General features: G+C 46.1%; 1 protein-coding gene across 1 annotated transcript in view; it reads left to right on the top strand.

Moving 5' to 3' along the window:
- Nucleotides 1-1,110: 1,110 nt before the first annotated feature.
- The window catches only part of MKRN2 (makorin ring finger protein 2), a 28,925-nt gene continuing 2,857 nt past the window's right edge, over nt 1,111-27,178 (top strand). Inside the window, exons 1-6 of the mRNA XM_003894078.5 lie at nt 1,111-1,258; nt 14,993-15,121; nt 16,197-16,378; nt 18,480-18,784; nt 21,215-21,429; nt 23,051-23,161. Coding sequence (XP_003894127.1) covers nt 1,233-1,258; nt 14,993-15,121; nt 16,197-16,378; nt 18,480-18,784; nt 21,215-21,429; nt 23,051-23,161 — 968 coding nt within the window. The 5' untranslated portion in view covers nt 1,111-1,232. The remainder of the gene's footprint in view (nt 1,259-14,992; nt 15,122-16,196; nt 16,379-18,479; nt 18,785-21,214; nt 21,430-23,050; nt 23,162-27,178) is intronic.

The raw sequence follows: 27,178 nt of genomic DNA, 5'->3' as shown, positions 1-27,178 counted from the left end.
GGATTGCTTGAATTATGATGGCGCCACTGCACTCCAGCCTGGGCGACAGAGCAAGACCCTGTCTCAAAACAAAACAAAAAATTCTTTATTTTGATCTAGGTGGTAGTTTCGTGAGTGTATGCATGTGCAAAAATTCACAGAATGTGTTTTGTGCACTTATATTGTGCATGTTATGTATCTCGAGTTTTTAAGCAATGAGAAACCATTGTAAGATTAAAAGGTGAATGACATGATACGATTTATGTTTTAAAAATAGATTTTTACCTGGAGCGGAAGCCAAAAGACCAGTTAAAAGGCTATAGCATGGCTGGTCGGGCGTGCACGCCCGTAATTCCAGCTACTTGGGAGGCTGAGAGGCAGGAGAATCTCTTGAACCCGGGAGGCGAAGGTTGCAGTGAGCCGAGATCGCCCCACTGCACTCCAGCCTGGGCAACAAGAGAGAAACTCCGTCTCAAAAAAAAAGAAGTTATTGCATGGTGCTAGGTAGAAGGGATGGTTGTTTCGACGAACGCTGACGGTGGAAAGGGGCAGAAGAGGACGCATTGGACAGAGGTGTGGGAGCAGAATCTGCAGGGTATAGAGAGCTAGAGGGAAGTGTCAAAAATAACTTTTGGGGTTTCCACCATAGGAAATGGAAGACGAACAGCACAGGACTGGCAGGAAAGAAAATGAAGACTAAAACGTGTGGAAGTAGAGATTTGGGGAAAGAGCAGCTGGGAGAGGGCTAAGGAATTTTCTTAAGTGGAAGGCGAGGTCCGGCGGGAACAGTTGAGGCAGGGCTTGAGAAGGGTGCCCAGTGAGTGCAAGTTTGAATGGGGAACCTGGGATTAAGAGGAGAGGCGGGAGTTTGCCCCAGGAGGGGTGAAGTGCCTCGAAGGAGGCAGGAGATCGCTAAGGAATACTCTTGGCGATGGGGGGCAGAATCGGAGGCACTAACAGTAGGCATAGGGATAAGGCTGGCAGGACTAGGATGCCAGCCAGGCTCCGCCCCGGAGGCCTGGAAGTGCGGGACACCCAGAGCAGGGATGCCGGGACCGCCTGCCCGACCCCGGTGCGGAACCAATTGTGACGGCGGCTAGGTTACCCGCCGGCGCTACAAAGGTGCCACACCGGCGGGGCGGCGTGCGCCGGCGTGACGCGACTACGCAGGATGGGCCGGGCCAGGGCCAAGGCCGAGGCGGCAGCGGCTGCGAGAGGCGGCGGCACGACGACGGTCCTTCAGCCCAGCCACCATGAGCACCAAGCAGGTCACTTGCAGGTCAGTGCGCGGGTGCCAGGAGCGCCGGGCCACTTCAGGCCGCTCCCCCAGGCCTCAGGGGTGCCGGTGCGCGCCAATTCTGCCGCTCGGGAACCTGAGGCTAGAGCGGGACTCGGAAAGTTACTCAGCTGTTAGCAGCGGGGGCTTTGCGAGGCAGAGCGAGCGCCGGCCAGAGCCGGGGATCCGGGGGATGCATGACTGAGACGCGGGGCGAGGCCAGCGCTGGGGGCTACGCCGCGAGTTTGAAGCGTGGCCCCTGTGGGCTGGGAGGAAGGACGTCCTAGCCAGGGCCGTGCAGGATGCTGGGCCTTGTGGGGAGGGCTCTGGGGCTTACGGTTTAACTGGAAAAGACTTGGAATTGATTAAAGGGACCCCAAGAGGACGGTTACAAATGGGGATACCACGTGGAAGTAATTTGTTAATAGATTATAAGGGCCTCGAAGTTTGGAGAATCCAGATGCAATCTAAACTTGCAGAGAGTTAGCAAGTAAAAATTGTTGTGTGGAAAATAATAACGACAGATAGCATTTTCTGAATATCGGTGAAGCGCCCTGCATATTTCCAAGTGCTTTATATTCATTATCATCAGACTTCACAGTAAGACAACTTAGTAGTTATTATTACCATTTTACAGTGCAGGAGACTGAGACTGAAAGAGGTTGACACTCTTATCTTACTGAGAGAGCCATTTACGAGGAGAAATGCCACGGTAATGGATGGTTTGTTGTAGAAAATAGAAAGCCAGATAGCTACACTGCGACTGCTCCTGTGAAACAGAATAGTGTGGTTGTGTAACACCCTCATTCCTTGGTCAGCTTGTGGCTTACTGGTAATGGAGTCTAGTCCTATTGAACTGTATGTTTGGAAAACGAAAATTGAATTGTATGCTTGGAAAAGGCAAATTTCATTTAATATTTTTTTTGTGGGAAACATTGCTTAAAAACAATTGTAGAGTTTGTGGAATAAACAGTTTATTTTCTGTGTTGTTACTTCTCTTCATTGGTATGAATAGTTGAGGCGTGACTGTGTAATAAGTTTCCTATTAGTATTAGTGTATATTAACTGTTCAATTTATCCAAGGCCCAGGTGGCTTATGTTAAGCTGTTGTCAGAAATTTGCACCTAGTGCCTATAAGAAGACTTTTACTAGGTTATTTGTACTAGAAGGTGTTTTGTGAAGACGGGTTTGTGTGTGTTTATGTATTTTTATTTATATAAAGTTTCTCCTGCTGGAGGAGGTATTCCTAGGTCATTGTGCACTGTAAAGCAGCTTGTAGCCACCTAGAAAAACCTCTCTATTCCTCCCCTCGCTCTATGGTTTAGTTCCACCATTTATTCCCGTACCTGATCTAAGAAGTGTCCACGAAACAGTACACATTTATGTAATAATGCTTTATAATTGAATCTCAACTCTGTAGTATCTTATTTTACAAACAAGGAATCTTATGCTCAGAAAGACTTGACATTTGCCTAAAATTTAACACCTTAGTAGAGGCACAAGGACCTAAATCAGGATCATCTTTGTTTTTCCTTGTATACCTGGAGATAGCTGGACCTGAAAGCTTTAATTCTGTTTCCCAAAAGGGGTGTTCTGCAGGATGTTGCTCCATATAAATGAAGATTGGGTTGGAATGTTGCGAAGGGATCACTTCTGTTTAAGTGCTAACTAATGTTTGTTGGGGACTTACAATGTGCTGGGGCTCTTAGGTGCTGTAGTGTATAATCCAGCAACCAGCACTATTCCACAGATGGTAAAACTGAGCTTCAGCATTGAAGTCACTTGCCTAAGGTCATTTAGCTTCCAAGTGGCAGAGGTATGAAATCAAAGTTCATGCCCTCATAGACTGTAGGGCCTCCAGATAAGTGTCAAAATACTAAATTAAAATTTCTTTACTGCAGGACTTTTCAAAGCTTTTAATATGTTCCCATGAAAGGAAACTCATACAAGGATACGTAAAACTGCAAAGACGTTTACTCACAAAGGGGTGTAAAGGAGTCAGGGCTCCCAATGACTGCCTCGTCAAATAAAAAACATAACAGGTGTTTAAGTGAGAAAAACCCAAATTACCAAGAGTACCAAGTTTACATTAGTGTGTTTACCATAAACTTTTCTACCAGCTTATCTACCAAAAGCTTTTCTTACTTTATTATCTCATTAACAAAAGGCTTATCTCCAGATATTGATAATTTATAGGAAATGTTCAAGGTATGATTTATTTTGGGGACCAGATCTAAGCAGGGTGGTTTTTTTTTTTATTTTAATTTCAGGTCACAAAGTTTTAGGTTTGTTTTCCTGACTGTAGGATGTGATGTACATGTTTATTTTGAATGACAGCAGAATAATGTCAGTTTTGCTTTCAATCGTTAGGTATTATGTCTCTCCAAGAGATGCTTATCAAATGCTAGCAGTCTCAAACCTAATGACAAAGACACTCTGTGTTTTTATTGCCTGGAATGGTCAAAATGACTGCTTGTACAGTTATGCTGTCAGTCAGCTCTCCTGATTCCTTGATGTGCCACTCTATCCAGAATCTCAATCTGTGCATCATTTTTGCTGATTCCCCTCCCCTACAACCATCTCCCTGTCTTTCAGTCTGTTTTCCAAGCCCTGGGGGAGGCCCTTATTATAGCTTGGTAACCAGTTTATTTCACCCTCTCCTTTTGTGATAGAGCTTCCCTGCATCTTATAATCACTATTAGAAGACACAGGATTTCATTGTCCTAAGACAGTCAAGCTTCGGGCTTTTGATTCTTTGAAAGTCACAAAACATGGGAGATCTTTTCAGCCGGCAGGGGGTAGGCAGAGTTTGAGCCCCAGGGTTGGGCAGTTCTAGATTCTAATCCTCATACCACCTGTGCCACAACTGCCTCATCTGTGAAATGAGGATGGTAATGCCTAACCGGCAGGGCTGTTTAAAAGTTAAATAATAGCAACAAACCATTTATTTTGTATTAGGATGAGCACTTACATGCATTTTCTCAGTTAAACGTCCCAGTAGTTTATCAGAGCAGTCTGTGAAGTAAGTGCAGTTATTATAATCACATTACAGATGGGGAAACTGAGGCTTGGTGATTTAAATAACTTGCTCAGGGTCACATAGCAAGCAGTCTGACTTCAGTGTCTTCACCACCACACTGTACTTCATTTCATCCCCACCTCTAATCAGTACATTTATTGCAAGCCTGCCACAGTGCCTACCATTTGCTTCCTTCCCCTTCAGCGGATCTGCTGTCACCCTTGTTACAGCCATAAAATTTTAGCCTGTGAAAATATGTAGGAAAATGTAAAGAAAAAATGACACTGAGGATGCAAATTACCTGTATATTTGGAAGTGATTTGCAAAAGCGTTTTGCTAAACAGAGAGGCAACATTGAAGGGCCTGTAAGAAACCAGATTGATTGTTTCGCTCAGCACTGCTGCTGCTGGAGCTGCTGGTGGTTCTGTGGCCAGCAGTGAACCTGATATGCTCTGCAGTGTATAATAGCCATACTGTCTGAAACAGTCTTTTGGGGTTACCCGAGGTAACACTCTTTGGAGTGTCCCCCAGAAAGAACCTACCTGCTCTGAGTCTCCAGCTATGCACTTCACCCGCCTAGTCGTCTCTCCCCTCCTCCAGTTCATGTCTTGGTCCTCTCTCTTGGAAGATATGAGGGGCAGTTTGTCCATCAGGAAGGGTTAGCAGTTGGAAATTCATTACAAAGTGCAACATGAAAGAGGCTTGGAGTAAGATCAGTATAACATAGATGGAGAGGAATGACTATAAGCACAAGACAGAGATGCCCCAAAGGACAAGCAGGATATGCTCTAGGTGGCTTTGTGCTTGTCACTGGGGAGTGTAAATGGTGACATATGCTACAAAAATAGGACTGGGCTGACTTCACCTCTTACATAACTCTTGTTTCACACTTGCCTTTCCTGAAGGCAGTGATGGTGGTCTAGAAATTATTTTTGAATCTGTTTAAATCTCAGCTCAGTCATTTACAGAAGCGAAGTGGCTTTTATGAAGTCACCAGCTTATAAATGGCAAAACTAACTAGAAGCTCTGGTTGGCAGTTAAATATTTGTATTTTAGTGGAAGAGATGATTAGTGCAGTTTGGAAGGCAAGTTTTCTGGATCGGACCTATGGAAGGTGGAGGTAGAATTATAAAAGGCATCCTTGTAGGAGACCACTACCTAAAAAACTTTCCTTTTGGCCGGGCGCGGTGGCTCAAGCCTGTAATCCTAGCACTTTGGGAGGCCGAGACGGGCGGATCACGAGGTCAGAAGATCGAGACCATCCTGGCTAACACGGTGAAACCCCGTCTCTACTAAAAAATACAAAAAACTAGCCGGGCGAGGTGGCGGGCGCCTGTAGTCCCAGCTACTCGGGAGGCTGAGGCAGGAGAATGGCGTAAACCCGGGAGGCGGAGCTTGTAGTGAGCTGAGATCCGGCCACTGCACTCCAGCCTGGGTGACAGAGCCAGACTCCGTCTCAAAAAAAACAAAAAAACAAAAAAAACTTTCCTTTTGTCTGCCTTGTTAACAAATAGTATCTGGTAGACGGCCTGTGGTAGTCTTCCACCCTGGTTCTTTCAAGAAATTTTCTGTTCTAATTTCTTCAAAAGAAACAATACAGTATTGGCTGGTGCAGTGGCTCATGCTGTAATCCCAGCACTTGGGGAGGCCGAGGTAGGAGGACCACTTGAACCTTGGAGTTCGAGACCAGCCTGGGCAACATAGCAAGATCCTGTCTCTACCCAAGAAAAGAAAAGAAAAGAAACTATACAGTATTTATTAGATATCACTTTTGTGTAACTGCTTGTGTTGCCACTTTGAACCTGTCCTCTTTCAGTATTTATGAGTTTACTAATCCTGATACCTCTTTGTCATTCAGACTTGGCTCTTGGCACTGATTTTTTTTTTTTTTTTTTAACTATTATACCTTCAAAGATTACCATGTTTGAGGACAATTGAAATATTGCAGTCTTGAGTAGCATTTCTCAAAAAGAATTCTCAAACTGCTGAGATGTATACTCCACTTTTGTGTTTGGGATCTCCAAGACCACCCCAAATCCAGAGATTGTCTAGAACTGGGACAAGTGGGTCCCCGGATTCAGCTGTACTCAAGTCTGAGATTATTACCATATCTAGTAAGGGGTCACAGCCAGATCATGAGGGCAGAAGACACAGGGGGTCTGGAGGAGCCTGGGTGCAGGCTTCCTGCATCTGTCCCTCCCTGAGAGGGCCACACAGCAATGAAAATGCAGCAACATGTGTCCAGGGAAGCCCATTAGAGATTCAGTGCCCAGGCTGGTCACCTAGGCCAGCTCTGCCTAGCATGAACCAAAATTCCAGACTCCCAGAGGAAAGTAGGTTTTCAGCATGAACTACATTGTACATCAGTTTAGACACAGCGAACCACTCTCCATCATTTAGGGAAAATTTTGTATCTGTGTGGAGAACTGTTACTAGCTGAGTTCCCAGATGCCAGGCAAGGGGCAGCCTTGGAAGCAGACCTTCCCAAGGATAGCAGTCTCAGATCTGCTATGTAACTCTCTTCTGTGTAGTTACAAAATCGGTATTGTAAATAACCGAAACTCTAAGTTTCTAACAAAAAGTGCCCTTAGTTTCCCAGCCTCTGTCTGTGCTTTTTTAAAAAATAAAACTATAACAGCCTTATGGCAAATTACTGCATAATGTCTGATCTAGTGCAGTGGTCCCCCACCAGTCCATGGCCTTTTAGGAACCAGGCCACACAGCAGGAGGTGAGCAGTGGGCAAGTGAGCAAAGCTTTATCTGTGTTTATAGTCACTCCCCGCCACTCACATTACCACCTGAGCTCCGCTTCCCGTCAGATCAGCAGCACCATTAGATTCTCATAGAAGCACTAACCCTATTGTCAACTGTGCATGTGAGGGATCTTCGTTGTGTGCTTCTTATGAGAATCTAATGCCTGATGATCTGTCACTGTCTCCCATGACCCCCAGATGGGACCATCTAGTTGCAGAAGAACAAGCTCAGTGTCCCACTGATTCTACACTATGGTGAGTTGTATACTTACTTCATTATATATTACCATAATAAAGTGCACAATAAATGTAATGTGCTTGAATCATCTTGAAACCATTCCCCATCCCACCATTCCGTGGAAAAATTGTCTTCCATAAAACTGGTCCCTGGCACCAAAAAGATTGGGGACTGCAGATCTAGTGGTATGCCACAAGAGGGTGCTCCGTGGAGAAAACCTATCTGATTACCTGGCAAAGGCTGTAGGATGGCACCACTGTATAGTCACTTACGTCATGAGGTCCAGTTCTCATTTCGTAGGCTCAGAAATTTGGTTTTGTTAGTGTACATAGGGGTGGCTCATACTAGCCAAACTCATGAGAGACTGACTTATATACTAGAATATCCTTTTATAATTTCCCTGGGAAAAAATAAACTGTCAGATATGTCTGGTCAGCACTTCCTCTGCTTTTGGGGAGAGGAACAGGTGGAGAATTCTCGTCAGAGGTTTCTGATTAGGGCGGATGTGCAGCATGTTCACTAGTACCCTTTCTCTGGAGACACCAGCAGTCTGGGCCTCTTGGGCCTTCCTGGAATGCCATACTATTCCCTCCTGTTGTCTAGTTCTTTTTTTTTTTCTGAGATGGCGTCTTGCTCTGTCGCCAGGCTGGAGTGCAATGGCGCGATCTCAGCTCACTGCAGCCCTCTGCCTCCTGGGTTCAAGCGATTCTCATGCCTCAGCTTCCTGAGTAATTGGGATTACAGGTACCCACCACCACGCCCGGCTAATTTTTGTGTATTTAGTAGAGACATGGTTTCCCCATGTTGGTCAGGCTGGTCTCAAACTCCTGACCTCAGGTGATCCGCCCGCCTTGGCCTCCGAAAGTGCTGGGATTACAGGCGTGAGCCACTGTGCCCGGCCTTCCTGTTGTGTAGTTCTATTCTGTTTTCCACTTTCAGACAACACCGTATAAATGGTTAGGTTAAGGCTTTCTATATCTGCTTGCATTTAGTAATATTCTAGCTGTGCCTTCCTGCAGTTATTCCCAAACATTCTTCATTAGAGAACAGATGTTCCCAACTACATCTTCCAGAGCACCAGCTTGAGAGGATCTGGGGCCCCAGATTGGAAAGTGCCATAGCATGTGGATGCCACTAGTGAGTGAGCCTGGGGGCTGGAGGGTATGAGGAGGCCTTTTGGATCAGCCAAGACTCATGCTGGTCCATGAAGGAAGGTAGGTTATAGTAATTCAGTGGAATGAAAGATATGGGCTACTGTGTTTTACACAAGGGCCATGATGGGGATGAAGGCAGCATGATAGGGAAATTGATTTTGTTGGGGAAAGGTCAGGGCTATCTGGAAAGACCAGACTTGGAGTCCTCGTACCTAGCAATTAAATCTTCTGTAAGTCACCTCACCTCTCTGAGCGTTGGCTTTCCTATTTGCAAAAATAAAAAGAAAAATATCATATATCTTACCCTCAAGGATCACTACTCTTAATATGCTAGTATATATCTTTCCAGATTTTATTTTGAGACAGGGTCTCACTGTGTTGTACAGACTGGAGTGCAGTGATACAATCATAGCTCACTGCAGTCTCCAATTTCCAAGTTCAAGTGATCCTCCCACTTCAGCCTCCCTAGTAGCTGGGACTACTGGTGCACACAACCACAGCTGGCTAATTTTTGTATTTTTTGTAGAGGTGAGGTTTTGCCATGTTGCCCAGGCTAGTCTTGAACTCCTAGGCTCAAGAGATCTGCCTGCCTCATCGTCCCCAAGTGCTAGGATTACAGGCATGAGCCACTGTGCCTGGCCCCAGATTTTTTTTTTTTTTTTTTTTTTTGAGATGGAGTCTTGCTCTGTTGCCCAGGCTGGAGTGCAGTGGTGCGATCTTGGCTCACTGAAACCTCAGCCTCCTGGGTTCAAGCAATTCTCCTGCCTCAGCCTCCCAAGTAGCTGGGATTACAGGTACCCACCACCATGCCCAGCTGATTTTTGTATTTTTAGTAGAGACGGGATTTCGCCATGTTGGCCAGGCTGGTCTTGAACTCCTGACCTCAAGTGATCTACCTGCCTCAGCCTCCCAAAGTGCTGGGATTACAGGTGTGAGCCATTGCGCCCGGCTGGGTCTGATTTTTAAAGTACATATATGTATACATTTATAATCTTTTACCAAAATGAGATCATACTGTATACACTGGTTTAAAGAATTTTATTGTGAGCCGGGCGCAGTGGCTCACGCCTGTAATCCCAGCACTTTGGGAGGCCAAGGTGGGTGGATCACGAGGTCAGGAGTTCAAGACCAGCCTGGTCAACATGATGAAACCCCGTCTTTACTAAAAATACAAAAATTAGCTGGGTGTGGTGGCAGTCACCTGTAATTCCAGCTACTTCAGAGGCTAAGGCAGGAGAATTCTTGAACCTGGGAGGCGGAGGTTGCAGTGAGCCGAGATCGTGCCACTACACTCCAGCCTGGGTGACAGCAAGACTCCATCTCAAAAAAAAAAAATTACTGTGGTAAAATTCTACCATCTTAACTATATTTTTTTTTTTTTTTTTGAGTCGGAGTCTCAGCTCTGTTGCCTCCACTGGAGTGTAGTATGCCAATCTCGGCTCACTGCAAGCTCCGGCCCTCGGTTCACGCCATTCTCCCGCCTCAGCCTCCCGAGTAGCTGGGACTCAGGCGCCACCACGCCTCGCTAATTTTTTTTTTTGAGATCTGAGTTCCGCTCTGTCGCCTCTGTGGCTGGAGTGCAGTGGCCAGGATCTCAGCTCACTCTCGCAAGCTCTGCCTCCCGGGTTCTGCTTATTCTCCTGCCTCAGCCTCCCGAGAAGGCTGGGACCACAGGCCACCTCGGGCCCCTGCTAATTTTTTGTGTTTTTAGTAGAGACGGGTTTCTCACTGTTAGCCAGGATGGTCTGATCTCCTGACCTTGTGATCCCACTTCCATCTCGGGCCTCCCAAAGTGCTGGGATTACAGGCTGAGCCACCGCCACCGGGCCTAATTTCTTTAGAGCTTTAGTAGAACGGGTTTCACCGTGGTCTCGATCTCCTGACCTTGTGATCCGCCCGCCTCGGCCTCCCAAAGTGCTGGGATTACAGGCGTGAGCCACCGCGCCCGGCGGTGATCTTAACTATTTTTAAGTTTATAGTTCTGTTACATGCATTCAGATTGTTGTGTAACCAATCTCCAGAGCTCTTTGTCTTGCAAAACTGAAACTCTGTGTACTACCCATTAAAAAACTTCCATTTCTCCCATCCCCAGCCTCTGACACCTACCATTCATTCTACTGTCTGTCTCTCTGAATTTGACTACTCTAGGGACCTCGTAGAAGTGGAATCATACAGCATTTGCCTTTTTGTGTCTGGTTTATTTTACTTAGCATAATGTCCTCAAGGTAGCATGTGTCAGAATCACCTTTCTTTTTAAGGCTGATTGTATATGGATAGACCACGTCTTGTTTATGCATTCATCCATCAGCGGATGCTTGGGTTGCTTCCACCTTTTGGCTATTGTGAATAATGCTGCTCTGAACATGGGTGTCCAAATGTTTGTCTGAGTCCATACTTCGAAGTCTTCTTTTTTTTTTTTGAAACTGACTCACTGTGTTGCCCAGGCTGGAGTGCAGTGGCGTGATCTTGGCTCACTGTAACCTCTCCCTCCCGGGTTCAAGTGATTCTCCTGCCTCGGCCCCCAAAGTAGCTGGAATTACAGGCGCCTGCCACCACACTCGGCTAATTTTTGTATTTTTAGTAGAGATGGCATTTCACCATGTTGGTCAGGCTGGTCTCAAACTCCAGACCTCAGGTGATCCACCCACCTCAGCCTCCCAAAGTGCTGGGATTACAGGCCTGAGCCACTGGGCCTGGCCTGAATTATTTTGTGTCTATACCCAGAAGTGGAATTACCGGATCATATGGTAAATATATTTTTAATTTTTTAAGGAACTTCCATACTGTTTTTCTATAGCAGCTGCACCATTAACTGTTTTATAATCTACTCTTCTCAGTTAATTGTGTTTAACTTTCCATATTAATAGATTTTCATTTTATACCTAGTCCATACTCACATTTGTTTCAAAATACCTTTCAAAATATCTGGTTTAAAAATGTCTTTTATATCTTATTTGTCGAAACCAGATTCTAGTCCAGAGCTAAGTATTGCATCTGGTTATTATGTCCCTTGTGTTCTGTCTGCTAACCTAGCATTGTCCCTTCCCCTTTTTCTCTTTTCTAACAGCTATTTCTGAGGTATAACTTACACACCATAAAATTTACCTGTTTGAAGTATACAGTGCAAAACTTTTTAGTGAATTTACAAAGTTGTACAACCATCACCACAATTAAATTTTAGGAAATTTCTATCACCCCCAAAAGATCCCTTGTGCCCATTAGCAGTCACCCTCACTTCTTTCCTCCCAACCCTAAGCAGCCACTTAATCTACTTTCTGTCTCTATAGCTTTGCCTTTTCTGACATTGCATATAAATGGAATCATGCAACATGTGGTCTTTTGTGTCCGGCTTTTTTCAGTCCGCATCGTGTTTTCAAGGTTCATCCATGTTGTAGTGTGTGCCAGTACCTCCTTCCTTTTTATGGCTGGATAAGAGCCCATTGTATGGATAAATCACATTTTGTCTGTCTGTTCACCAGTTGATGAACATTTGGATTGTTTCCACTTTTTGACTGTTATGCATAATGCTGCTTTGGACATTCATATACAAGTATTTGTGTGGACATGGATTTTCATTTTCTTGGGAACATTCCTAGGCGTAGAATTGTTGCATCATATGGTAGATTTATGTTCACATTTTTTAAGAAACTGTCAACCTCTTTTCCAGACTCAGCCTCCTTTAGTTACGTGGCACTTATAAAGAGAGTAGGCCTGGGTCCCACATGCAGCCTCTTTTGTGTTTATTTGGTTGTTTTCTCGAGATGTCTTTCATAGGTTGTCCCCAGTCTCCTGTATTTTCTATGAACTGGAAGTTAGATCTGGGGTTTTGTGGATTCAAATTAATTGTTTCTGGCTAGAATATGTCATAGGTTGTTTTATACTTCATTTTGGGTCGTATCAGCAGGTACGTATTTTTTTCCAAGTCGATTTTGGGTCCAGCATCATTTGGTGAAAAGATTATTTCCCCCACTTACCTTTTTTTTTTTTTTTTTTTTTGAGACAGGGTCTCACTCTGTCACCCAGGCTAGAGTGCAGCAGCACGATCTTGGCTCAGTGCAACCACCGCCTCCTGGGCTCAAGCGATCCTCCTACCTCGTCTTCTTGAGTAGCTGGGAGCACAGGCGCACACTATCATGCCTTGCTAATTTTTTGTATATTTTTTGGTAGAGACGAGGTTTCACCATGTTGCCCAGGCTGATCTCAAACTCCTGAGCTCAAGCGATCCACTCACCTTGGCCTCCCAAAGTGCTGGGATTACAGGCATGAGCCATTGCCTGCGGCCTATGTGTGGTTCTATTTACAGGGTTTTTTTTTGTTTTGTTTTGTTTTGTTTTGTTTTGTTTTGTTTTGAGATAGGGTCTTGCTTTGTCACCCAGGCTGGAGTATAGTGGTGCAAACAGAGCTCACTGCAGCCTCTCTCCTTCCTGGGCTCAAGCAGTCCTCCCACCTCAGGCCCCCAAGTAGCTACCGTGCACAACTAATTTTTATATTTTTTATAGAGATTGGCTTTTGCCGTGTTGCCCAGGCTGACCTCAAACTTCTGGGCTCAGGCAATCCTCACACCTTGGCCTCCCAAAGTGGTGGGATTACGGGCATGAGCCTCTGAGCCCGGACTATTTATGGATCTTTAAAGAATCCCTGCAGCCTCCCTGAACTCCAATCTCTGTGATTTGCCTGAGGTTTCAGGACCTAGAATATGCCTCCAGGTAGGAAGTCAGACTACATATGGGGCTTACTTCCTGTGTTTTCCTTCTCTTGAGGACCAGTCGTTTTTTCTATTGTCTGAAAGCAGTTGTTTCACATAAATTGTATCATTTTCCAGTTGGGTTTTTTTTTTTTTTTTTTTTTTTTCTTAACAGTGAGAAGCCAAGATCCATGCTCCTTGGTAGTCAGAAGCAAAAGTTTGTTTCTCTCTCTCTCTCTCAGATGGTTTCTATTCTGTGTCTTTAAGTATTCTGATATTTTCCTTTGTAGTATCCCATCTACTAAACTCATCTAATGTAATTCTCATTTCAGACATTGTATTTTTCACTTCTAGAAGTTTCATTTGTTTTTTGTTTTGTTTTGTTTTGAGATGGAGTTTCGCTCTTGTTGCCCAGGCTGGAGTGCAATGGCACGATCTTGGCTCACTGCAAGCTCCGCCTCCCGGGTTCACGCCATTCTCCTGCCTCAGCCCCAAGTAGCTGGGACTACAGGCGCTAGCCACAACGCCGAGCTAATTTTTTGTATTTTTAGTAGAGACGGGGTTTCATCATGTTAGCCAGGATGGCGTCGATCTCCTGACCTCATGATCCGCCCACCTCAGCCTCCCAAAGTGCTGGGATTACAAGCATGAGCCACCGCGCCTGGCCCTTATTTTGTATTTTTTTTAGTAGAGACAGGGTTTCTCTATGTTGGTCAGTCTGGTCTTGAACTCCTGACCTCAGGTGATGCGCCTGCCTCGGCCGGATTACAGGCATGAGCCACCACGCCCAGCCTAGTTTATCTTTAATATCAAGGCATGTTCATCTAGGGTCTCTACTGTTTGAGTATTCACTCAGGTCTCTCTACCCTGGCTGGACAGAGTTAGAATGCCTCCCAGGTATTCCTGTACCACTTATTCCTTCAAGGCCAGGATCTGATATCTCAGTGGAATATTCTGATACAGAACATGTGATACATCTGATATTCTGATGCATCTGAAACAATGTATCAGAAACAGCTTTCATTAAAAACTGTACTTCAAGTACCCATACAACCTTTCTGTTTCTCACTTTCAGTATGGTGTTCAATAAATTGCATGAGATTATTCTGTACTTTATTATAAAATAGACTTTGTGTTAGATGATTTGGCCCAACTGTAGGCTAATGTAAGTGTTCTGAGCATAAGTAAGGTAGCCTAGGCTGAGCTAGGAGAATCGCTTGAACCCGGAAGGCAGAGATTGCAATGAGCTGAGACTGTGCCATTGCACTCTAGCCTGGGTGACATAGAGAGACTCCATCTCAAAACAAAAAACAGAAAACAATGGCTTTATTGGGATGTAACCCCATCATTAGTCAAGGAGCATCTGTGTATATCTTTTGATATCACATGATGGTATTTGATCCTCACCACAACCAGTTCAGTGGGTAGTATAATCTTCATTTTATAGGGAAAGGTAGCAAGGCCCAGGGACGTTGGTTTTGTGACATGTTCTTAAGTGACAGAGCTGGGTCTTGAACCCAGATCTTCTGGTTTCATTAGTCATGCCCTTTAAACTCCTTGAGAACAGAGAGAACAGTTTTTCACAGAGTATTTTCTCAATTATGTGGCTCACGTTGAACATATCTCAAATCAGGAAGATATATCTTCACATAGAAATATATGGGATTGCTTGCTTTTCTTCCAGAAAAGCTGTCATTGAATCAGTTGTAGTGCCTCTGAAATCACTGTTGTAGAATCAAGGAAATATATAGATCTCTCTCCAGTGCCTAATAGAGCCTTTATACCTAATATATACTTGGTAAATATTTGTATGCTAGGTTCAAGAAAAAGCTGATTTTATAAAGCAAAATGTGCTTCTGAAAGTTGTATGCCTGTGCTTGTCTCTTCAGGTATTTTATGCATGGTGTGTGTCGGGAAGGAAGTCAGTGCCTGTTCTCACATGACTTGGCAAACAGCAAGCCGTCCACCATCTGCAAGTACTACCAGAAGGGCTACTGTGCCTATGGAACTCGGTGCAGGCAAGGACTCTGCGACAGGCTCCAGCTGTGACACTGATTTCGTTTGGAGAATGGGTCTTGATAAGGGGGAAGTTTTAATGTAAAAGTAATATGACAACATTACAGAAAGTATGGCAAATAAATTTAAAACCTGTTTCAGTACCCTAAAACTAATTTTCTTTTCTTTTCTTTTTTTTTTTTTTGAGATGGAGTCTTGCACTGTTGCCCAGGCTGGAGGGCAGTGGCGCAATCTTGGCTCTCTGCAACCTCCGCCTCCAGGGTTCAAGCAGTTCTCCTGCCTCAGCCTCCCAAGTAGCTGATATCACAGGCACCTGCCACTACACCTGGTGATTTTTTTTTTTTGTATTTTTAGTAGAGACAGGGTTTCACCATGTTGGTCAGGCTGGTCTTAACTCCTGACCTCATGATCTGCCTGCCTTGGCTTCCCAAAGTGCTGGGATTACAGGTGTGAGCCACCGTGCCCAGCCTAATTTTCATTTTTTAAAACTACTTTTCAGCCTTATTCTTATGAATATATAGTTATAAAATTGTACACAATTCCAGAAACTTGTTCGTGCTTTTGTAGTGCAGAGCTGATCTTTTGTTTCCTAGGCTGCAAAGTTTCCTTTCCTCTATTTTCTATGCAGTGCAGTGGGAGATGATGGAAGTAGGCCCACCTTGGTCTCCCCCTGCCAATGAGTGCCGAGAGAGACAGTCAGGGAGAGGTCATTGGCCCTTGTCAGCATTTTGGGGACTCCTGCTCAAAAGAATACTGGGTCAGTCAGGCATCAGGAGATTTCAGCTCAACATCTCTTTGGAACTTTCAGGCTCTCTGTGTGGTCTGGAGCTGTGTATCTGTCCCACTCAAGTCCCACAGAGACACTTAAACATAGGTGATAGATAGCAAATGTCCCCCTCACACTGAATTGCCAAGCATCTGTTAATCGATAATCCTGTTAGAGTTTAAATATTGGAAAAGATGGCTGCTTTCTTCACCTCAACAAGTGCAGCAGAAGGAGGGCCATTGGCATCTGGGGAGTGTGGGGATGTGTGTGGATGGCATGTCTGTAATGCATCTGCTGTGTGTTTTGTTTAGATATGACCACACGAGGCCCTCTGCTGCAGCTGGAGGTGCTGTCGGCACCATGGCCCACAGTGTGCCCTCCCCAGCTTTCCACAATCCTCACCCTCCTTCTGAGGTCACTGCGTCCATTGTGAAAACTAACTCACATGAACCCGGGAAGCGTGAAAAGAGAACCTTGGTTCTTAGAGACCGAAGTGAGTAAGCGGAAGCCTTTTGTTGCTTCTTTTTGCATAGCACTCTTGCTTATGCTTGGTGCTCCTTTCTAGCCTCCTCTTGTCAAGAGGACTCCTAACCTCATACACCTTCAGGTTGTCCGCGTGGAGAGACCAGAACTTTCTGAAGAGGCTCCATGTGGCTGTAGATCATTCAAATGATACGTTTGCCCTCGTGCCCAAAGGCTGGGTTGAGCTCCAAGACTGACCTGGCAAAACATAAAAACGCAATCTTTTTGTCAGCATGTAACTTCCATCTTCATATGGTGGTTGTCCAGCTGGTGAGAAGCATCAAGCTCTTCATTTCAAACCTAAATATTTTGTCTGGGTACAGTGGCTCACACCTGTAACCCGAACACTTTGGGAGACTGAGGTGGGCAGATCACCTGAGGTCAGGAGTTTGAGACCAGCCTGGCCAACATGGTTTAGTAGAAACCCCGTCTCTACTAAAAATGCAAAAATTAGCCGGGCGTAGTGGCAGGCATCTGTAATCCCAGCTACTTGGGAGACTGAGGCAGGAGAATTTCTTGAACCCGGGAGGCAGAGGTTGTAGTGAGCTGAGATCACGCCACTGCACTCCAACCTGGGTGACAAGAGTGAGACTCCCTCTCAAAAAAAAAAAAAACTAAACTAAATATTTTGCTAAAGAGCATGTTTCACTGTTTGACTTTTAGGCCAGTGAATGGTCTTAGTTTTTATGCTGACAGTGTTTGACATTTTAGATTGCACCTTTGGGAACAGAATAGCACACTAGGGTTTGGGACATGGTCTGTGCCTTAAAACGGGGTTTGATGAGGAAGAAAGCTACAAATTGTAAAAGTTTTTTTGTTTTTTTTGTGTGTGTTTTTTTTTGAGACGGAGTCTCACTCTGTCGCGTGCAGTGCAGTGGCATAATCTCCGCCTCCCAGGTTCAAGGGATTCTCCTGCCTCAGCCTTCCGAGTAGCTGGGATTACAGGTGCCCACCACCATGCCCAGCTAATTTTTGTATTTTTAGTAGAGACAGGGTTTCACTATGTTGGTCAGGCTGGTCTCGAACTCCTGATCTCATAATCCACCCGCCTCGGCCTCCCAAAGTGCTGGGATTACAGGCAAGAGCCACTGCGCCCGGCCGTAAAAGTTGTTTTTATTGGCTGGTCCTCACCAGGTGAAGAGATTTCTAGTTCTTGGAATTGGGTACCATGAGGTAGGCAGATTCCATCCTCAGCAAATGAGTAGTCCTGTGAGAATACGTGACCTCTAAACAAGCTCGGAGGTGTGCAGTGGGAAGGCAGCAGCTCCTGGCGTGAGAAGGGTTCACCATGGGACAGTTTACGCTGGCCTCAGGACCCACAGATTTGCTGTAGACATCTATTCTAGTTCACTGAAAATGATTGGTAACTTTGCTGGTATGAAGGAAACACTGTGTTCTAGTGATCTCACTTTTTTTGTTTGTTTTAGTGTTAACTGGTCCATGTGTTAACATTTCCATATTTGCCATTTTAAACAGCAGCTTTAGTGTTCTTTTGTATAAGTGTATCCTATTGTTTTGCTTATTTCCCTGTCTGGCCATTTTTGTTTTTTTTTTGTTTTGTTTTGTTTTTTTTTTTTTTTGAGACGGAGTCTCGCTCTGTCGCCCAGGCTAGAGTGCAGTGGCCGGATCTCAGCTCACTGCAAGCTCCGCCTCCCAGGTTTACGCCATTCTCCTGCCTCAGCCTCCCAAGTAGCTGGGATTACAGGCGCCCACCACCTCGCCCGGCTAGTTTTTTGTATTTTTTAGTAGAGACGGGGTTTCACCGGGTTAGCCAGGATGGTCTCGATCTCCTGACCTTGTGATCCGCCCGTCTCGGCCTCCCAAAGTGCTGGGATTACAGGCTTGAGCCACCGCGCCCGGCTGTTTTTTGTTTTTTTAAGTAATTATAAGTAATGTCACTATGAACATTTTATACTATTCCTTTTATTTTTCCCCTTCGGTCTGTTTTTTTGCCATATGTTCTCAAGGGTGGAATTCTTAGGTCAGAGTAGCTTAATATGTTAGGCTTTGGTTAATGGCATATCAGAAAAATGGGGCCATTTTCATGTGTGTGTGCCATGTGTTGTATTCAGATCTGTCTGGCATGGCTGAAGGAAAGACTCAGCCGAGCATGGTGAGTAATCCAGGCAGCTGCAGCGACCCCCAACCCAGCCCCGAGATGAAGCCGCATTCCTACCTGGAGGCCATCAGGAGTGGCCTTGATGACGTGGAGGCCAGCAGCTCCTACAGCAACGAGCAGCAGCTGTGCCCCTACGCAGCTGCTGGGGAGTGCCGGTTTGGGGATGCCTGTGTCTACCTGCATGGGGAGGTGTGTGAAATCTGTAGGCTGCGAGTCTTGCACCCCTTCGACCCAGAGCAGAGGAAGGCTCACGAAAAGGTAAAGTCACAAACCTTTGCATGAACTCAATGTTAAGAAATCTGAAACGTACTGAACAGGACACTGAAGGCCATCCATACACACTCAAAAAAAGAAATCCGAAACATACTAAGTGACAGAATTGTTGGTGTTTCCACAGGCATCCCCCTGCCAGTAATATACCTATGTTATGCATCTGGTATATTTACATCCTATTTTGAGATTCTTTTTCCTGCAGTCATTTTGCCTTTTTTTTTTTTTTTGAAACAGAGTCTCCCTGTCACCCAGCCTGGAGTACAGTGGTGCAATCTCGGCTCACTGCAACCTCTGCTTCCCTGGTTCAGGTGATCCTCCTGGCTCAGCCCCGCCGAGTAGCTGGGATTACAGGCACTCACCACCACGCTCGGCTACTTTTATATTTTTAGGAAAGAAGGGGTTTCACCATATTGGCCAAGCTGGTCTCCAACTCCTGACCTCAAGTGGTCCGCCTGCCTCAGCCTCCCAAAGTGCTTGGATTACAGGCATGAGCCACCATGCCCGGCCTATTTTGCCAATATTTGATTACTCAGAATAAAGAGAAAAAGAAGTAGTATCTGAAACAAAATCATGCTAAGTTCAAAGAACAGATCTAGCTCAGGACCATGGTATGTCGTATGTGTGTATGTCTCTGTCACACGCACATATAGCGTCCTCCCTCCCTGGGTTCACACTTCCTCATGGTTGGGATCCAGCTAGGCCAAGTTTTGGAAGATTTGAGCCCAAATCATAGAATCTGAGGAGCCACTTATTGGAAGGGCCTTTTAAAGTCATTAATGTCTGCAGTGTTTTGGGAGGCTTTGCCTTATGCTAGTCCCTGTGCATGATGCAGAGGGTACGAAGCTGGATAAGAGGCAGGGGAGGGCCAGTCATGATGACTCACACCTGTAATCCCAGCACTTTGGCAGGCCAAGGCATGCAGATCACTTGAGCCCAGGAGTTTGAGACCAGCCTGGGCAACATGGTGAGATCCCCGTCTCCACAAAATAAATAAACAAACATTAGCCAGGTGTGGTGGCACACACCTGTAGTCCCAGCTACTTGGCGGGGCTGAGGTGGGAGGATCGCCTGAGCCTGGGAAGCAGAGGTTGCAGTGAGCCAAGACTGTGCTACTGCACTCCAGTCTGGGCAACAGAGTGAGACCCTGTCTCAAAAAATAAAAATAATAAAAAAATTTAAAAATGCCAGGTGTGGTGGCTTGGCTAACTTTTAAAATTTTATTTTATTTTGGCCGGGCACAGTGGCTCACGCCTGTAATCCCAGCACTTTGGGAGGCCGAGGCGGGTGGATCACGAGGTCAGGAGATCAAGACCATCCTGGCTAATACGGTGAAACCCCGTCTCTACTAAAAATACAAAAAATTAACCAGGTGTGGTGGTGGACGCCTATAGTCCCAGCTACTTGGGAGGCTGAGGCAGGAGAATGGCGTGAACCCGGGAGGCGGAGCTTGCAGTGAGCCGAGATTGCTCCGCTGCACTCCAGCCTGGGAGACAGAGCGAGACTCCATCTCAAAAAAAAAAAAAAAATTATTTTATTTTTCACAGAGATGAGGTCTTGCTATGTTGCTCAGGCTGGTCTTGAACTTCTGAGATCAAGCAGTCCTCCTATCATGGCCTCCCAGAGTAACGGGATTACAGGTGTGAGCCACCGCACCCGGCCTAAGGCATGTTTAAATGGACAGTGTATTCCTAGATAATCAAGGGGTAAGCTAGTACTGACTCCATGTGGCAATGGACAAGGAGACACTCTCCGTTGTCTTCCAGGGAAGCAGAGGATTAGAACTGTCTTTATGCAAGTGTGTGAGGTCTCTGCGGTGAACGTTGGCTTGTCTCAGATCTGGACACACTGAGCTCACAAGGGCCGGGCGTAGGTCTTCTCACTCTTTGCACTTCCTCAAATGCCAGCACATAGAAGGAATTCAGGGCATGCCTAATGAATGAATGAATTCATTGAATCGTTTTCTTGGGGAGAGGTGGTGCTGCTTACATATGACTAGGTTGCTAGCCTCAAGGCTTATGGTAAGGACGAGTCAGCACCTCTGATGTAGACATGGCTCAGAGTCGGGGGAAACAGTGCCCAGAGGAGCTGGGGGACTAGGGTCGCAGTCCTTATGGACTCTGACTCCACTGCAGTTTAACCTTTTCGGATCTCCGTGTTCTCAGCTCTAAATGAGTGGTGACCACGTCACCTCCTAGGAAAGCAAGGGGCTGGACCAGTGATGGTTTGAAGTCCTTTGTGTGGTCTGAGGGAGATGTCAGTGTCCTGACTTGGGGGAGGCTGGGCCTTGCTCACAGCAGTCGCTGTCAGTGTTCCTTCCTGATCTCAGCACTGGCAGTGTGGCTGCAGCTACTCCTAGGGCTCCTGCCACTCCTCAGTGGCCAACAACCGAAGCCTTCCTTCCTGTCTGTGCTTCAGATCTGCATGTTGACATTCGAACACGAGATGGAAAAGGCCTTTGCCTTCCAGGCAAGCCAGGACAAAGTGTGCAGTATCTGCATGGAAGTGATCCTGGAGAAGGCCTCTGCTTCCGAGAGGAGATTTGGGATTCTCTCCAACTGCAATCACACGTACTGCTTGTCCTGCATCCGGCAGTGGCGGTGTGCCAAACAGTTTGAAAACCCAATCATTAAGTAAGTACAGCCAGGGGTCTTAGCTGTAGGAACTAGGAGAATGTTTGATTTGAGACTTTATTCCATCCACTTTTAAGCCCTCCGTTACCCTCCAGGGGTGTCTTAGTGCAGAGTAACTGGTGAGTTCTGGACCCTGGCTGCATGAACTTCAGCAAGTCATTTACTCTTCCTGAGCCCAAGTGCCTGTTCTTATAAAAGATGGGCAACAATTCCTACCAAGCGTTCTGGGTGTTGGGGAGGAACTCAGCAAAGATGATCTGTGTAAAAAGCTGTTCCACGGCAGTGGCCTGTTTTCGTCTCCTAGCCTTGTGTTTGAAATCCAGTACTACCTGCCTTTAGCCCAGTTGCCTGTGAATCGTTTTGAGCTTCGTTTTTTTCCCCCACCAAAAACGAAAATAGGGTTATTTGAGGATGAAGTGGAATAATGCATGTAAAACATTCTGCATGATGCCTGGCACATGAGATGTGCTCAATGTGGCCAACAGGAGTCTCAAATTCTCCAGCAGGACAGGGGAAAAGCTGGCGTGTGGAGAGGTTACTGCACGCGTTCTACTGTTCAGAACTCTTCACATCTATCTGCTCATCCCATTCCCGCAAAGACCCTCCTCAGTTACAGATTAGGAAACAGGCCTGAGGTCAGGGGGTCAAGTAACTTGTCTAAAATCGTGTGGTAAAACAACTGCTTTATTGAGATAAAAGCACACAATTTAGTTCACCACTCATCTGCTGTCTCTACAGAGTTGCCTATTCTGGACACTGCTTATAAATAGAGTCAGAATATGCGGCCTTTTGTGCCTGGCCTCTTTCACTGAGCATGGTGTTGTCAGAGTTCATCCTGACTGTAGTATGTGCCAGAGACCCCTTCTCCTGGCGGAATACGTTCCATTGTATGGACACAGCACATTTCCCTTATCCATTCCTCAGCTGGTGGACATCTGGGCTGTTTTCACTTTGTAACTATTATGAATAATGCTGCTGTCAACATTTGTGAACACAGTTTTGGGTGGACATGTGTTTTCATTTCTCTTGGGTATACACCTAGGCGTGGAATTGCTAGGTTTTATGGTATAATAACACTACATAAAACTGTTGGAGAATCTGCCAGACTCTGTTCAAATTTTGCATTCTCTGCACCATTTTACATTCTCACCAGCCATGTATGAGGGTTATTTTATCTGTCTTTTTTGTTGAGGAAACCCTATATATAGATATATAGATATGTATTTTTTTTGCCTTAAGTTCTGGGATACATGTGCAGAATGTGTAGCTTTGTTACATGGGTATCCATGTGCCAAGGTGGTTTTCTGCACCTCTCAACCTGTCACCTAGGTTTTCAGCCCCACATGCATTAGCTATTTGTGCTGATGCTCTCCCTCCCCTTGCCCCTGCACTGACAGGCCCCAGTATGTGATGTTCCCCACATGTGTCCATGTGTTCTCATTGGGAAACTCTATTTTTTAAATAGTAAATAAGGTTCTTGGATGATTGTGATTTCATCTTTTGGAATTTCTGGTGAAGGAAGTGCCTGTAGTGGTCAGGCAGTTGAGCAAGAGGTGTAGCAGAGAGTGTGCCCAGGCTTCATAACATGACTTCTCCCTTCGTAATCTAATTCTTATTTCAGGTCTTGTCCAGAATGCCGTGTGATATCAGAGTTTGTAATTCCAAGTGTGTATTGGGTGGAAGATCAGAATAAAAAGAACGAGTTGATTGAAGCCTTCAAACAGGGGATGGGGTAAGTGCTTTGAGTTTCGACGTGCCCTTGCTGCCTGCCTGGCTCTGCTGTCAGCCTGTGTCCTTGTTCTCCCTCCCAGGAGCGTGGTCTTAGGGGCCTCTTCCTCTCTTCCTTCTCTCGGGCACCATGCTGGGCTCTGGGATGCAGCAATGAGCAAGGACATGGTGATGTGGACCTGTTTAGTTTTGGTGTTTTTTTGTTTTTGTTTTTTTTTCGGTGAGATAGGGTCTCACTCTGTTGCCCAAACTGGAGTGCAGTGGTGCACTCTCAGCTCACTCTAGCCTCAACCTCCTGGACTCAAGCAGGAGCCTCTTGAGTAGCTGGGATCGCCAGTACTGTGCGCCACCATGCCCAGCTAATTTTTTTTCTTTTTTTTTTTTTTTTGGTAGAGACAAGGTTTCGCCATGTAGCCCAGGCTGGTCTTGAACTCCTAGACTCAAGTGATCCTCCTGCCTCAGCCTCCCAAAGTGCTGGGATTACAGGCATGAGCCACCGTGCCCAGCCTCAAGTTTTCTTCTTTGTCCTGGTTGTCAGCATGTTGACATTTTGCTGAGGAGTGGTTTTTCTCTACGTTTATGTCACTCCCCAAGATTAGGGAAATTTTAGCTGTTGTTTCATTAACTTTTTTTCTACCTTGTTTTTTCTTTTCCTGCTGGGACTCTACTTCCATTTATGGTAGATTTTTTTATATTGTCCATAGATCTCTGGGGATGTTCATTCTTTTTCAACCTTTGTTTTCTTTTCATCTCTTTGAGCATAGTTGTAGTAGCTACTTTGAAATCCTTGTCATCTTGAAGTTGACCTCTGTTGTCTTTTAAGAATGGATCACATTTTCCTGATTCTTCATATATCTAGTAATTTTAGATTTTATCCTTGACATTGTAAATATTACGTTGTAGAGAGACTTAGGATTCTGTTACAGTTTATCTGTAAAGTGTTCATTTTTTTTTTTTTGAGACGGAGTTTCACTCTTCTTGCCCAAGCTGGAGTGCAGTGGTGTAATCTCGGCTCACTGCATCCTCTGCCTCCTGGGTTCAAGCGATTCTGCTGCCTCAGCCTCCTGAGTAGCAGGGATTACAGGCATGCGCCACTGCACCTGGCTAATTTTTTGTACTTTTAGTAGAAATGGGGTTTCACCATGTTAGCCTAGCTGGTCTTGAACTCCTGACCTCAGGTGATCCGCCCACCTCGGCCTCCCAAAGTGCTGGGATTACAGGCATGAGCCACTGCGCCTGGCCAAGTGTTGATGTTTTTAACAGGTAGGTAAATTGTCTGAACTCAAACCCAGGCAGCAGTTGAGATCTCAGTTCTGGTTTTGCATTCGTGGCTGAGTTTGTCGCATTCCTGTGTGGTTCAGGAGTTAGTCAGATTTGGGCAGAGTTTATACACAGCCTTTGAGCACTCTTTCACAGGCCTCTTACTTTGTGGGATTGTTTCCTCACTTTCCAATGGCTGCGATTACCTTGAACTCTCGTCTTTTAGTTCTTCAGGCCAGAAAGATTGGATTTCCCCTTGGAGTTTTAGTCACCCCAAGTGGTTGTGATTTTGGCCTGCTCCAGGATAAAAGCTACTTCTTTTTTTTTTTTGGAGACGGAGTCTTGCTCTGTAGCCCAGGCTGGAGTGCATGGCTCTCAGCTCACTGCCACCTCCGCCTTCCGGGTTCAAGCACTTCTGCCTCAGCCTCCTGAGAAGGTGAGACTACAGGTGCATGCTGCCACACCTGGCTAATTTTTGTATTTTAGTAGAGACAGGGTTTCACCATGTTGCCCAGGCTGGTCTCGAACTCTGGAGCTCAGGCAATCTGCCTGCCTCGGCCTCCCAAAGTGCTGGGATTACAGAAGTGAGCCACAAAAGCTACCTTTTTAAAGGTAACAGCCTTTGCCATTGCTATTCTTCTTTGCGTTTACTCCTCCAAAGAATCTAACTGCATTTGTTCATTCTCCAGTGCCTTCAGGTCTTTTTGAAATATTTGTGTTAAGACTTGTCTGCAGGAGGGTTGGGTATGGTAGAAGTTTACTTGTCATACTAAAAGTGAAACTATACATTACCTTTTTTATGGTTCCTTTATGTTGAGTATCAGTTTACTAAAGCTTGATTTTTTTTTTTTTTTTTTTTTACCATTTTTTCCTCATACAATCTTCCTGTGTGTCCACAAGAGGGCAGGCGTGGCAAGCAGAGGGCCCCGGCCTGTAGAAAAGGGCCCCGGCCTGTAGAAAAGGGCCCCGGCCTGAGAAGGGGGCTCCGCTGAAAAGCAGTCTGGAAATTGTTACTGCTATTTGGATCTTTCCTTGTTTGCTTTCCTTTGATGACTGTGTGTTTTGCAATCCACAGACATTTACTGAGTACTCACTGTGGGTCAGGCACCTTCCAGCTAAGCACCACTGGGAGATGTAGAGATTAGTAAGACAATTTCTTTTTTTTTGAGTCTCACCCTTTCACCCAGGCTGGAGTGCAATGGCGTGATCTCAGCTCACTGCAACCTCCACCTCCAGGGTTCAAGTGATTCTTCTGCCTCAGCCTCCCAAGTAGCTGGGATTACAGGTGTGTGCCACCACACCCAGCTAATTTTTGTATTTTTTTAGTAGGGATGGGGTTTCACCATGTTGCCAAGGCTGGTCTTGAACTCCTGACTTCAGATGATCCACCCATCTCAGCCTCCCAAAGTGCTAGGATTATAGGTGTGAGCCACCGCGCCCAGCCAAGTAAGACAACTTCATGGGAAACTGCAAAAGGGCAATTATGATACAGGTTTGCTAGTGACCAGTTCTTCATGAGGGACCATAAGTCACAACAGAGAAAGCACTTGGATCCACCAGGGGCTGTCAGGGGAAGCAGCGTGGGAACCTGAACAGTGAAGCAGGAAGCACCTGTGCAGGGGAAGTGATGAAAGGACATGGGCACAGAAGGGTGTCGGTTTTGTGTCTGGGGGACACTGGGAATGGCTCCTGGCATTGAAGCAGGTGTGTAGAAGGATGTGGTGGGACCTACACACAGACTGGAATCTAAGCGACACTTGAATCCCAGTGTGACCATGGTCTTTAAGAACAGGTTGGGGCCAGGTGCAATGGCTCACGCCTGTAATCCCAGCACTTTGGGAGGCTGAGGAGGGCAGGGGTTCGAGACCAGCCAGGGGAGACATAGGGAGACCTCATCTCTTTAAAGAAAAAAAAAGGTTGGGAAGCTCCTCTGTGGTACTCTGAACAAGGTGGAAACTGGTGGAGTGGGAGGGAGGCCAGTGAGGAAGTGGCCCTGGTAGGCAGGCCCCAGAGGCTTCCACAGTTTAGGAACCCAAAGGAAGGGGAGATTGGGAAGTGATTTGTAAATAGAATGAACACAGTTGGGTGTGAGAGCCGAGAACACAGAGTGAGTCAGAGTGAACTGGAGGCTTTTGGCCTTGGTGACCAGATAAGCCTGGGGGAGGAAAAAGAGTAATATTCTTGTGAGAGTACGGAACCAGCACATAATGTGTTTGACCTGATGGAGTTCATAGCCAGTGTGCTAGGATGCCCTGGAGTTGTCCAGCAGGCTCTGGTGAGAGCAAACTGCTCGCGGTCATTTGAAGTCTGCTCAGAACCCCAGGCAAGTGGGGGCCTAGAGGATGTGCGGTCCACACACCTGCTCTGCAGCCACCTGTGCTCAAATCAGATCAGCTGGCAAGGGAGCTTCCCGCCTCCCCCAGACGAAGTCTCACTCTGTCTCCCAGGCTGGAGTGCAGTGGCACGATCTCGGCTCACTGCAGCCTCCACCTCCTGGGTTCAAGCAATTCTCCTGCCTCAGCCTCCTGAGTAGCTGGGATTACAGGTGCCCGCCACCACGCCCAGCTAATTTTTGGATTTTTAGTAGAGATAGGGTTTCGCCATGTTGGCCAGGCTGGTCTCGAACTCCTGACCTCAAGTGATCCACCCACCTTGGCCTCCCAAAGTGCTGAAATTACAGGTGTGAGCCACCACACCTGGCCAGGGAGCTTTTCTTTATGCTGCTCTGAAGCCGTCCTCAGAGAACTTCACCACTGGCCTG

The sequence above is a fragment of the Papio anubis genome, chromosome 2, assembly GCF_008728515.1.
Source record: "Papio anubis isolate 15944 chromosome 2, Panubis1.0, whole genome shotgun sequence".
Taxonomy (NCBI): Eukaryota; Metazoa; Chordata; class Mammalia; order Primates; family Cercopithecidae; genus Papio; species Papio anubis.
This window is presented reverse-complemented; position numbering and strand designations above follow the sequence as displayed.